The 13063-nt window shown below is 60.1% G+C and overlaps 1 protein-coding gene across 1 annotated transcript in view; it reads right to left on the bottom strand.

The window, feature by feature from the left end:
• The window catches only part of LOC140407588 (1-phosphatidylinositol 4,5-bisphosphate phosphodiesterase beta-1-like), a gene marked incomplete at both ends in the record, with an annotated part of 35021 nt that extends 22150 nt beyond the window's left edge, over positions 1-12871 (bottom strand). The window contains 4 exons of the mRNA XM_072494956.1: positions 10451-10521; positions 12123-12220; positions 12468-12691; positions 12787-12871. Coding sequence (XP_072351057.1) covers positions 10451-10521; positions 12123-12220; positions 12468-12691; positions 12787-12871 — 478 coding nt within the window. The remainder of the gene's footprint in view (positions 1-10450; positions 10522-12122; positions 12221-12467; positions 12692-12786) is intronic.
• Positions 12872-13063: the final 192 nt, after the last annotated feature.

Below are 13063 nucleotides of genomic sequence, written 5' to 3'. Positions count from 1 at the left end.
ACCCTCTGGCAGTGCGGCACTCCCTCAGTACTGACCCTCTGACTGTGCGGCACTCCCTCAGTACTGACCCTCTGACAGTGCGGTGCTCCCTCAGTACTGACCCTCTGACAGTGCGGCACTCCCTCAGTACTGACCCTCTGACAGTGCGGCACTCCCTCTGTACTGACCCTAAGACAGTGCGGCACTCCCTCAGTACTGACCCTCTGACAGTGCGGCACTCCCTCAGTACTGACCCTCTGACAGTGCGGCGCTCCCTCAGTACTGACCCTCTGACAGTGCGGGGCTCCCTCAGTACTGACCCTCTGACAGTGCGGCACTCCCTCAGTACTGACCCTCTGACAGTGCGGCACTCCCTCAGCACTGACCCTCTGACAGTGCGGCACTCCCTCAGTACTGACCCTCTGACAGTGCGACACTCCCTCAGTACTGACCCTCTGACAGTGCGGCGCTCCCTCAGGACTGACCCTCTGACAGTGCGGCGCTCCCTCAGTACTGACCCTCTGACAGTGCGGGGCTCCCTCAGTACTGACCCTCTGACAGTGCGGCACTCCCTCAGTACTGACCCTCTGACAGTGCGGCACTCCCTCAGCACTGACCCTCTGACAGTGCGGCACTCCCTCAGTACTGACCCTCTGACAGTGCGACACTCCCTCAGTACTGACCCTCTGACAGTGCGGCGCTCCCTCAGGACTGACCCTCTGACAGTGCGACACTCCCTCAGTACTGACCCTCTGACAGTGCGGCACTCCCTCAGCACTGACCCTCTAACAGTGCGGCACTCCCTCAGTACTGACCCTCTGACAGTGCAGCACTCCCTCAGTACTGACCCTCTGACAGTGCGGCACTCTCTCAGTACTGACCCTCTGACAGTGCAGCACTCCCTCAGTACTGACCCTCTGACAGTGCAGCACTCCCTCGGTACTGACCCTCTGAGAGTGCAGCACTCCCTCAGCACTGACCCTCTGACAGTGCGGCACTCCCTCAGTACTGACCCTCTGACAGTGCGGCACTCCCTCAGTACTGACCCTCTGACAGTGCGGCGCTCCCTCAGTACTGATCCTTTGACAGTGCGGCTCTCCCTCAGTACTGACCCTCTGACAGTGCGGCACTCCCTCAGTACTGACCCTCTGACAGTGCAGCACTCCCTCAGTACTGACCCTCTGACAGTGCGGCACTCCCTCAGTACTGACCCTCTGACAGTGCGGCACTCCCTTAGTACTGACCCTCTGACAGTGCAGCACTCCCTCAGTACTGACCCTCTGACAGTGCGGCACTCCCTCAGAACTGACCCTCTGACAGTGCGGCTCTCCCTCAGTACTGACCCTCTGACAGTGCAGCACTCCCTCAGTACTGACCCTCTGACAGTGCGGCTCTCCCTCAGCACTGACCCTCTGACAGTGCGGCACTCCCTCAGTACTGACCCTCTGACAGTGCAGCACTCCCTCAGTACTGACCCTCTGACAGTGCAGCACTCCCTCAGTACTGACCCTCTGACAGTGCGGCTCTCCCTCAGTACTGACCCTCTGACAGTGCGGCTCTCCCTCAGCACTGACCCTCTGACAGTGCAGCACTCCCTCAGTACTGACCCTCTGACAGTGCAGCACTCCCTCAGTACTGACCCTCTGACAGTGCGGCACTCCCTCAGTACTGACCCTCTGACAGTGCAGCGCTCCCTCAGTACTGACCCTCTGACAGTGCGGCGCTCCCTCAGTACTGACCCTCTGACAGTGCAGCACTCCCTCAGTGCTGACACTCTGACAATGCAGCACTTCCTCAGTACTGACCCTCTGACAGTGCGGCACTCCCTCAGTACTGACCCTCTGACAATGCAGCACTCCCTCAGTACTGGATGATAATGGTATAGTGTGGGTTAGATGGCTTTTGTTTCGGTGCAACATCGTGGGCCGAAGGGCCTGTACTGCGCTGTATTGTTCTATGTTCTATGTTCTATGTTCTAGTACTGACCCTCTGACAGTGCAGCACTCCCTCAGTACTGACCCTCTGACAGTGCGGCACACCCTCAGTACTGACCCTCTGACAGTGCGGCACTCCCTCAGTACTGACCCTCAGAGAGTGCAGCACTCCCTCAGTACTGACCCTCTGACACTGCGGCACTCCCTCAGTACTGACCCTCAGAGAGTGCAGCACTCCCTCAGCACTGACCCTCTGACAGTGCAGCACTCCCTCAGTACTGACCCTCTGACAGTGCAGCACTCCCTCAGTACTGACCTTCTGACAGTGCGGCACTCCCTCAGTACTGACCCTCTGACAGTGCGGCACTCCCTCAGTACTGACCCTCTGACAGTGCAGCACTCCCTCAGTCCTGACCCTCTGACAGTGCAGCACTCCCTCAGTACTGACCCTCTGACAGTGCAGCACTCCCTCAATACTGACCCTCTGACAGTGCGGCACTCCCTCAGTACTGACCCTCTGACAGTGCAGCACTCCCTCAGTACTGACCCTCTGACAGTGCGGCACTCCCTCAGTACTGACCCTCTGACAGTGCGGCACTCCCTCAGTACTGACCCTCTGACAGTGCGGCACTCCCTCAGGACTGACCCTCTGACAGTGCGGCGCTCCCTCAGTACTGACCCTCTGTCAGTGCAGCACTCCCTCAGTACTGACCCTCTGACAGTGCAGTTCCCTCAGCACTGACCCTCTGACAGTGCGGCGCTCCCTCAGTACTGACCCTCTGACAGTGCGGCGCTCCCTCAGTACTGACCCTCTGACAGTGCGGCACTCCCTCAGTCCTGACCCTCTGACAGTGCGGCGCTCCCTCAGTACTGACCCTCTGACAGCGCGGCGCTCCCTCAGTACTGACCCTCTGACAGTGCGGCACTCCCTCAGTACTGACCCTCTGACAGTGCGGCGCTCCCTCAGTACTGACCCTCTGACAGTGCGGCACTCCCTCAGTACTGACCCTCTGACAGTGCAGCACTCCCTCAGTACTGACCCTCTGACAGTGCGGCACTCCCTCAGTACTGACCCTCTGACAGTGCGGCGCTCCCTCAGTACTGATCCTTTGACAGTGCGGCTCTCCCTCAGTACTGACCCTCTGACAGTGCGGCACTCCCTCAGTACTGACCCTCTGACAGTGCAGCACTCCCTCAGTACTGACCCTCTGACAGTGCGGCACTCCCTCAGTACTGACCCTCTGACAGTGCGGCGCTCCCTCAGTACTGACCCTCTGACAGTGCGGCGCTCCCTCAGTACTGACCCTCTGACAGTGCGGCACTCCCTTAGTACTGACCCTCTGACAGTGCAGCACTCCCTCAGTACTGACCCTCTGACAGTGCGGCACTCCCTCAGAACTGACCCTCTGACAGTGCGGCTCTCCCTCAGTACTGACCCTCTGACAGTGCGGCTCTCCCTCAGCACTGACCCTCTGACAGTGCGGCACTCCCTCAGTACTGACCCTCTGACAGTGCAGCACTCCCTCAGTACTGACCCTCTGACAGTGCAGCACTCCCTCAGTACTGACCCTGTGACAGTGCAGCACTCCCTCAGTACTGACCCTCTGACAGTGCGGCTCTCCCTCAGTACTGACCCTCTGACAGTGCAGCACTCCCTCAGTACTGACCCTCTGACAGTGCGGCTCTCCCTCAGTACTGACCCTCTGACAGTGCGGCTCTCCCTCAGCACTGACCCTCTGACAGTGCAGCACTCCCTCAGTACTGACCCTCTGACAGTGCAGCACTCCCTCAGTACTGACCCTCTGACAGTGCGGCACTCCCTCAGTACTGACCCTCTGACAGTGCAGCGCTCCCTCAGTACTGACCCTCTGACAGTGCGGCGCTCCCTCAGTACTGACCCTCTGACAGTGCAGCACTCCCTCAGTGCTGACACTCTGACAATGCAGCACTTCCTCAGTACTGACCCTCTGACAGTGCAGCACTCCCTCAGTGCTGACACTCAGACAATGCAGCACTTCCTCAGTACTGACCCTCTGACAGTGCGGCACTCCCTCAGTACTGACCCTCTGACAATGCAGCACTCCCTCAGTACTGGATGATAATGGTATAGTGTGGGTTAGATGGCTTTTGTTTCGGTGCAACATCGTGGGCCGAAGGGCCTGTACTGCGCTGTATTGTTCTATGTTCTATGTTCTATGTTCTAGTACTGACCCTCTGACAGTGCAGCACTCCCTCAGTACTGACCCTCTGACAGTGCGGCACACCCTCAGTACTGACCCTCTGACAGTGCGGCACTCCCTCAGTACTGACCCTCAGAGAGTGCAGCACTCCCTCAGTACTGACCCTCTGACACTGCGGCACTCCCTCAGTACTGACCCTCAGAGAGTGCAGCACTCCCTCAGCACTGACCCTCTGACAGTGCAGCACTCCCTCAGTACTGACCCTCTGACAGTGCAGCACTCCCTCAGTACTGACCTTCTGACAGTGCGGCACTCCCTCAGTACTGACCCTCTGACAGTGCGGCACTCCCTCAGTACTGACCCTCTGACAGTGCAGCACTCCCTCAGTCCTGACCCTCTGACAGTGCAGCACTCCCTCAGTACTGACCCTCTGACAGTGCAGCACTCCCTCAGTACTGACCCTCTGACAGTGCGGCACTCCCTCAGTACTGACCCTCTGACAGTGCAGCACTCCCTCAGTACTGACCCTCTGACAGTGCGGCGCTCCCTCAGTACTGACCCTCTGACAGTGCGGCGCTCCCTCAGCACTGACCCTCTGACAGTGCGGCACTCCCTCAGTACTGACCCTCTGACAGTGCGGCACTCCCTCAGTACTGACCCTCTGACAGTGCGGCACTCCCTCAGGACTGACCCTCTGACAGTGCGGCGCTCCCTCAGTACTGACCCTCTGTCAGTGCAGCACTCCCTCAGTACTGACCCTCTGACAGTGCAGTTCCCTCAGCACTGACCCTCTGACAGTGCGGCACACCCTCAGTACTGACCCCCTGACAGTGCGGCACTCCCTCGGTACTGACCCTCTGACAGTGCGACACTCCCTCTGTACTGACCCTCTGACAGTGCAGCACTCCTTCAGTACTGACCCCCTGACAGTGCAGCACTCCCTCAGTACTGACCCTCTGACAGTGCGGCATTCCCTCAGTACTGACCCCCTGACAGTGCAGCACTCCCTCAGTACTGACCCTCTGACAGTGCGGCACTCCCTCAGTACTGACCCTCACAGTGCAGCACTCCCTCAGTACTGACCCTCTGACAGTGCAGCACTCCCTCAGTACTGACCCTCTGCGAGTGCAGCACTCCCTCAGCACTGACCCTCTGACAGTGCGGCGCTCCCTCAGTACTGACCCTTTGACAGTGCGGCGCTCCCTCAGTACTGACCCTCTGACAGTGCGGCACTCCCTCAGCACTGACCCTCTAACAGTGCGGCACTCCCTCAGTACTGACCCTCTGACAGTGCAGCACTCCCTCAGTACTGACCCTCTGACAGTGCAGCACTCCCTCAGTACTGACCCTCTGACAGTGCGGCACTCCCTCAGTACTGACCCTCTGACAGTGCAGCACTCCCTCAGTACTGACCCTCTGACAGTGCAGCACTCCCTCAGTACTGACCCTCTGACAGTGCAGCACTCCCTCAGTACTGACCCTCTGACAGTGCGGCACTCCCTCAGTGCTGACCCTCTCACAGTACAGCACTCCCTCAGTACTGACCCTCTGACAGTGCGGCACTCCCTCAGTACTGACCCTCTGACAGTGCGGCACTCCCTCAGTACTGACCCTCTGACAGTGCGGCGCTCCCACAGTACTGACCCTCTGACAGTGCGGCACTCCCTCAGTACTGACCCTCTGACAGTGCGGCACTCCCTCAGAACTGACACTCTGACAGTGCAGTACTGACCCTCTGACAGTGCAGCACTCCCTCAGGACTGACCCTCTGACAGTGCGGCACTCCCTCAGTACTGACCCTCTGACAGTGCGGCACTCCCTCAGTACTGACCCTCTGACAGTGCAGCACTCCCTCAGTACTGACCCTCTGATAGTGCAGCACTCCCTCAGTACTGACCCTCTGACAGTGCGGCACTCCCTCAGTACTGACCCTCTGACAGTGCAGCACTCCCTCAGTACTGACCCTCTGACAGTGCGGCGCTCCCTCAGTACTGACCCTCTGACAGTGCGGCGCTCCCTCAGTACTGACCCTCTGACAGTGCGGCACTCCCTCAGTACTGACCCTCTGACAGTGCGGCACTCCCTCAGCACTGACCCTCTGACAGTGCGGCACTCCCTCAGTACTGACCCTCTGACAGTGTGGCGCTCCCTCAGGACTGACCCTCTGACAGTGCGACACTCCCTCAGTACTGACCCTCTGACAGTGCGGCACTCCCTCAGCACTGACCCTCTAACAGTGCGGCACTCCCTCAGTACTGACCCTCTGACAGTGCAGCACTCGCTCAGTACTGACCCTCTGACAGTGCAGCACTCCCTCAGTACTGACCCTCTGACAGTGCGGCACTCCCTCAGTACTGACCCTCTGACAGTGCAGCACTCCCTCAGTACTGACCCTCTGACAGTGCAGCACTCCCTCAGTACTGACCCTCTGACAGTGCAGCACTCCCTCAGTACTGACCCTCTGACAGTGCGGCACTCCCTCAGTGCTGACCCTCTCACAGTACAGCACTCCCTCAGTACTGACCCTCTGACAGTGCGGCACTCCCTCAGTACTGACCCTCTGACAGTGCGGCACTCCCTCAGTACTGACCCCCTGACAGTGCGGCACTCCCTCAGTACTGACCCTCTGACAGTGCGGCACTCCCTCAGTACTGACACTCTGACAGTGCAGTACTGACCCTCTGACAGTGCAGCACTCCCTCAGGACTGACCCTCTGACAGTGCGGCACTCCCTCAGTACTGACCCTCTGACAGTGCGGCACTCCCTCAGTACTGACCCTCTGACAGTGCAGCACTCCCTCAGTACTGACCCTCTGACAGTGCAGCACTCCCTCAGTACTGACCCTCTGACAGTGCGGCACTCCCTCAGTACTGACCCTCTGACAGTGCAGCACTCCCTCAGTACTGACCCTCTGACAGTGCGGTGCTCCCTCAGTACTGACCCTCTGACAGTGCGACACTCCCTCAGTACTGACCCTCTGACAGTGCAGCACTCCCTCATTACTGAGCCCCTGACAGTGCGGCGCTCCCTCAGTACTGATCCTCCGACAGTGCAGCACTCCCTCAGTACTGACCCTCTGACAGTGCGGCGCTCCGTCAGTACTGACCCTCTGACAGTGCGGCACTCCCTCAGTACTGACCCTCTGACAGTGCGGCACTCCCTCAGTACCGACCCTATGACAGTGCGGCACTCACTCAGTACTGACCCTCTGACAGTGCAGCGCTCCCTCAGTACTAACCCTCTGACAGTGCAGCTCGCCCTCAGTACTGACCCTCTGACAGTGCAGCGCTCCCTCAGCACTGACCCTCTGACAGTGCAGCACTCCCTCAGTACTGACCCTCTGACAGTGCGGCGCTCGCTCAGTACTGACCCTCTGACAGTGCGGCACTCCCTCAGTACTGACCCTCTGACAGTGCGGCACTCCCCCAGTACTGACCCTCTAACAGTGCAGTACTCCCTCAGTACTGACCATCTGAAAGTGCAGCACTCCCTCAGTACTGACCATCTGACAGTGCGGCTCCCTCAGTACTGACCCTCTGACTGTGCGGCTCTCCCTCAGTACTGACCCTCTGACAGTGCGGCACTCCCTCAGTACTGACCCTCTGACAGTGCGGCACTCGCTCAGTACTGACCCTCTGACAGTGCGGCACTCCCTCAGTACTGACCCTCTGACAGTGCGGCGCTCCCTCAGTACTGACCCTCTGGCAGTGCGGCACTCCCTCAGTACTGACCCTCTGGCAGTGCGGCACTCCCTCAGTACTGACCCTCTGACTGTGCGGCACTCCCTCAGTACTGACCCTCTGACAGTGCGGTGCTCCCTCAGTACTGACCCTCTGACAGTGCGGCACTCCCTCAGTACTGACCCTCTGACAGTGCGGCACTCCCTCTGTACTGACCCTAAGACAGTGCGGCACTCCCTCAGTACTGACCCTCTGACAGTGCGGCACTCCCTCAGTACTGACCCTCTGACAGTGCGGCGCTCCCTCAGTACTGACCCTCTGACAGTGCGGGGCTCCCTCAGTACTGACCCTCTGACAGTGCGGCACTCCCTCAGTACTGACCCTCTGACAGTGCGGCACTCCCTCAGCACTGACCCTCTGACAGTGCGGCACTCCCTCAGTACTGACCCTCTGACAGTGCGGCGCTCCCTCAGGACTGACCCTCTGACAGTGCGACACTCCCTCAGTACTGACCCTCTGACAGTGCGGCACTCCCTCAGCACTGACCCTCTAACAGTGCGGCACTCCCTCAGTACTGACCCTCTGACAGTGCAGCACTCCCTCAGTACTGACCCTCTGACAGTGCGGCACTCTCTCAGTACTGACCCTCTGACAGTGCAGCACTCCCTCAGTACTGACCCTCTGACAGTGCAGCACTCCCTCGGTACTGACCCTCTGAGAGTGCAGCACTCCCTCAGCACTGACCCTCTGACAGTGCGGCACTCCCTCAGTACTGACCCTCTGACAGTGCGGCACTCCCTCAGTACTGACCCTCTGACAGTGCGGCGCTCCCTCAGTACTGACCCTCTGACAGTGCGGCACTCCCTCAGTACTGACCCTCTGACAGTGCAGCACTCCCTCAGTACTGACCCTCTGACAGTGCGGCACTCCCTCAGTACTGACCCTCTGACAGTGCGGCGCTCCCTCAGTACTGACCCTCTGACAGTGCGGCACTCCCTTAGTACTGACCCTCTGACAGTGCAGCACTCCCTCAGTACTGACCCTCTGACAGTGCGGCACTCCCTCAGAACTGACCCTCTGACAGTGCGGCTCTCCCTCAGTACTGACCCTCTGACAGTGCAGCACTCCCTCAGTACTGACCCTCTGACAGTGCGGTTCTCCCTCAGCACTGACCCTCTGACAGTGCGGCACTCCCTCAGTACTGACCCTCTGACAGTGCAGCACTCCCTCAGTACTGACCCTCTGACAGTGCAGCACTCCCTCAGTACTGACCCTCTGACAGTGCGGCTCTCCCTCAGTACTGACCCTCTGACAGTGCGGCTCTCCCTCAGCACTGACCCTCTGACAGTGCAGCACTCCCTCAGTACTGACCCTCTGACAGTGCAGCACTCCCTCAGTACTGACCCTCTGACAGTGCGGCACTCCCTCAGTACTGACCCTCTGACAGTGCAGCGCTCCCTCAGTACTGACCCTCTGACAGTGCGGCGCTCCCTCAGTACTGACCCTCTGACAGTGCAGCACTCCCTCAGTGCTGACACTCTGACAATGCAGCACTTCCTCAGTACTGACCCTCTGACAGTGCAGCACTCCCTCAGTACTGACCCTCTGACAGTGCGGCACTCCCTCAGTACTGACCCTCTGACAATGCAGCACTCCCTCAGTACTGGATGATAATGGTATAGTGTAGGTTAGATGGCTTTTGTTTCGGTGCAACATCGTGGGCCGAAGGGCCTGTACTGCGCTGTATTGTTCTATGTTCTATGTTCTATGTTCTAGTACTGACCCTCTGACAGTGCAGCACTCCCTCAGTACTGACCCTCTGACAGTGCGGCACTCCCTCAGTACTGACCCCCTGACAGTGCGGCACACCCTCAGTACTGACCCTCTGACAGTGCGGCACTCCCTCAGTACTGACCCTCAGAGAGTGCAGCACTCCCTCAGTACTGACCCTCTGACACTGCGGCACTCCCTCAGTACTGACCCTCAGAGAGTGCAGCACTCCCTCAGCACTGACCCTCTGACAGTGCAGCACTCCCTCAGTACTGACCCTCTGACAGTGCAGCACTCCCTCAGTACTGACCTTCTGACAGTGCGGCACTCCCTCAGTACTGACCCTCTGACAGTGCGGCACTCCCTCAGTACTGACCCTCTGACAGTGCAGCACTCCCTCAGTACTGACCCTCTGACAGTGCGGCACTCCCTCAGTACTGACTCTCTGACAGTGCGGCACTCCCTCAGTACTGACCCGCTTACAGTGCGGCACTCCCTCAGTACTGACCCTCTGACAGTGCGGCGCTCCCTCAGTACTGACCCTCTGACAGTGCGGCACTCCCTCAGTACTGACCCTCTGACAGTGCGGCACTCCCTCAGTACTGACCCTCTGACAGTGCGGCACTCCCTCAGTACTGACCCTCCGACAGTGCGGCGCTCCCTCAGTACTGACCCTCTGACAGTGCGGCACTCCCTCAGTACTGACCCTCTGACAGTGCGGCGCTCCCTCAGTACTGACCCTCTGACAGTGCGGCACTCCCTCAGTACTGACCCTCTGACAGTGCGGCACTCCCTCAGTACTGACCCTCTGACAGTGCGGCACTCCCTCAGTACTGACCCTCTGACAGTGCGGCACTCCCTCAGTACTGACCCTCTGACAGTGCGGCGCTCCCTCAGTCTCCCTACCTCATCTGTTGAGCTAGATTGTTTTTTTAAATCTTCCTCCTCCTCTTCGTAATCGCTCTCCGTTTCCCGGTCTGTGGACAACAAACAGACAACAGCTGATCATTAGAGACCCCCACCTCTTCGGGTAAAGTGTGGACAAAATATTTTCAACATAAACAGGACATTTGGCCCATCCGCTGGGGTTCCCGTCCCACAATAGCCTCCTCCCATCTCCCTCTTTAGCTCCCCAATTCAGCTCGAGTGCTCCCTGTGGGAGCGAGTTCCACATTCTCCCCACTCCCCGTGGGAGCGAGTTCCACATTCTCCCCGCTCCTTATGGAGCGAGTCCCACATTCTCCCCCACTCCCGCGGGAGCGAGTCCCACATTCTCCCCACTCCCCGTGGGAGCGAGTCCCACATTCTCCCCACTCCCCGTGGGAGCGAGTTCCACATTCTCCCCCATTCCCCGTGGGAGCGAGTCCCACATTCTCCCCACTCCCGTGGGAGCGAGTCCCACATTCTCCCCACTCCCCGTGGGAGCGAGTCCCACATTCTCCCCACTCCCCGTGGGAGCGAGTCCCACATTCTCCCCACTCCCCGTGGGAGCGAGTCCCACATTCGCCCCCACTCCCTGTGGGAGCGAGTCCCACATTCGCCCCACTCCCCGTGGGAGCGAGTCCCACATTCTCCCCACTCCCCGTGGGAGCGAGTCCCACATTCTCCCCACTCCCCATGGGAGCGAGTCCCACATTCTCCCCACTCCCCGTGGGAGCGAGTCCCACATTCTCCCCCACTCCCCGTGGGAGCGAGCCCCACATTCTCCCCACTCCCCGTGGGAGCGAGTCCCACATTCTCCCACTCCCCGTGGGAGCGGGTCCCACATTATCCCCACTCCCCGTGGGAGCGGGTCCCACATTCTCCCCACTCCCCGTGGGAGCGAGTCCCACATTCTCCCCACTCCCCGTGGAGCGAGTCCCACATTCTCCCCACTCCCCGTGGGAGCGAGTCCCACATTCTCCCCACTCCCCGTGGGAGCGATTCCCACATTCTCCCCCACTCCCCGTGGGAGCGAGTCCCACATTCTCCCCACTCCCCGTGGGAGCGAGTCCCACATTCTCCCCACTCCCCATGGGAGCGAGTCCCACATTCCCCCCCACTCCCCGTGGGAGCGAGTCCCACATTCTCCCCCACGCCCCGTGGGAGCGAGTCCCACATTCCCCCCCCACTCCCCGTGGGAGCGAGTCCCACATTCTCCCCATTCCCCATGGGAGCGAGTCCCACATTCTCCCCCACTCCCCGGCTGAAGACGTTTCTCCTGAATTCCTCATGAATTTATTGGTCATTCTCGTATATTGATGGCCCCGAGTCCTGATCACTCCCCCCCCCCCCCCCCCCCCCCCCCCCCCCCCCGCCCCCAACCTATGAACTGGCAGCTGAGACACCCCGAGGGGCTCCCCTCTCAGACAGAATGCTACCCCCATCTGGCCCCCCCCCCCCACTCGATTTCCAAGGGTCAATCGGGCCTAAGCGAATGGCCCCGCTGGTTTGTACAGGCCTCGCTCTCAGTCACCGGCGCTCCGAGCCCTTCCTCCCGCACAGATCTCCGGCAGACCCTCCCCACTAACCTCCCCACCTCCCCCAACACACACACACACACACACACACACCCTACCACCACCCCGGCAGTCCTTACCAATGGATTTCCTCGGGAGCCTCACCATCTCATCGAGGTCCTTCGGCATTCCATTGGTCACACGGTGTCCCCCATCTGCTCCGTCGTTGACGGGGACGCTGAGGAGGGGGTGGGGGGGGTGGGGGAATAGTAAGAGTGAGTTGGAAAAGCAGCAACACCCCTTCCTGCCCCCCCGCCACCACCCCCGATCGCCGACTCCCCCCAACACCCAACTCCGAATCATCTGCCCTGCCCCTACAAAGTCCCCTTCGTAGCGGGGCCTTGTCCGTGCCTGGGGCAGGGTTCAAGCCCCGCGGGAGGGGCCCCAATCCCTCAACCCGAATCCCGTGGGATCTTGCCGCGCGCTGACCCGGCGGCGGCGCAGCCGGGAATTTGTGGGTCCGTTCACCTGGGCCTGGCGACAGGGGCTCGTAGATGCTGGAGGTGTCGCTGTAGGCGATGGAGTTCTGCTCGGTCAGCCGCTGCTTGACGCTGCCCTCGAACGGTTTGTGGTGGTGTTTCTTTTTGTTCTTCACCAGAATCTTGCCCCCCAGCTCCTGGGGGCTGGGCAGGGCGAAGCCGGGCATGAGCTGGAGGACGGGGAGGAAGGGAAAACGTCTTTAACCCGAGGGCCCCGCTCAACAGGAGAACAATGTCGCAGCAGCGCCGTGCAGCCCGGACTTACCGGGTATTTCTCCAGTGGGTCAATGAGGAGCGCGTCACCAAATATCGTCCGGCAGTACTCGGCCATCTTAGCTTGCTGCTTGGAGCTGAAAATCAAAAGCAGGCGTGTTAGAGGAGCCTTAGGTCTCGCTATCCCCAAAGGCAGGAGGGTCACCAAGTGGCAGGGCCTCAGGCCTCACTGTCGCCAAGGGCAGGAGGGTCATCATGGGGCAGGGCCTCAGGCCTCACTGTTGCCAAGGGCAGGAAGGTCACCATGGGGCAGGGGCTCAGGCCTCGCT

Source organism: Scyliorhinus torazame, unplaced genomic scaffold, assembly GCF_047496885.1.
Source record: "Scyliorhinus torazame isolate Kashiwa2021f unplaced genomic scaffold, sScyTor2.1 scaffold_1619, whole genome shotgun sequence".
Classification (NCBI taxonomy): domain Eukaryota; kingdom Metazoa; phylum Chordata; class Chondrichthyes; order Carcharhiniformes; family Scyliorhinidae; genus Scyliorhinus; species Scyliorhinus torazame.
Note: the sequence above shows the minus strand (reverse complement) of the source record. Positions and strands in the feature narration are given on the sequence as shown.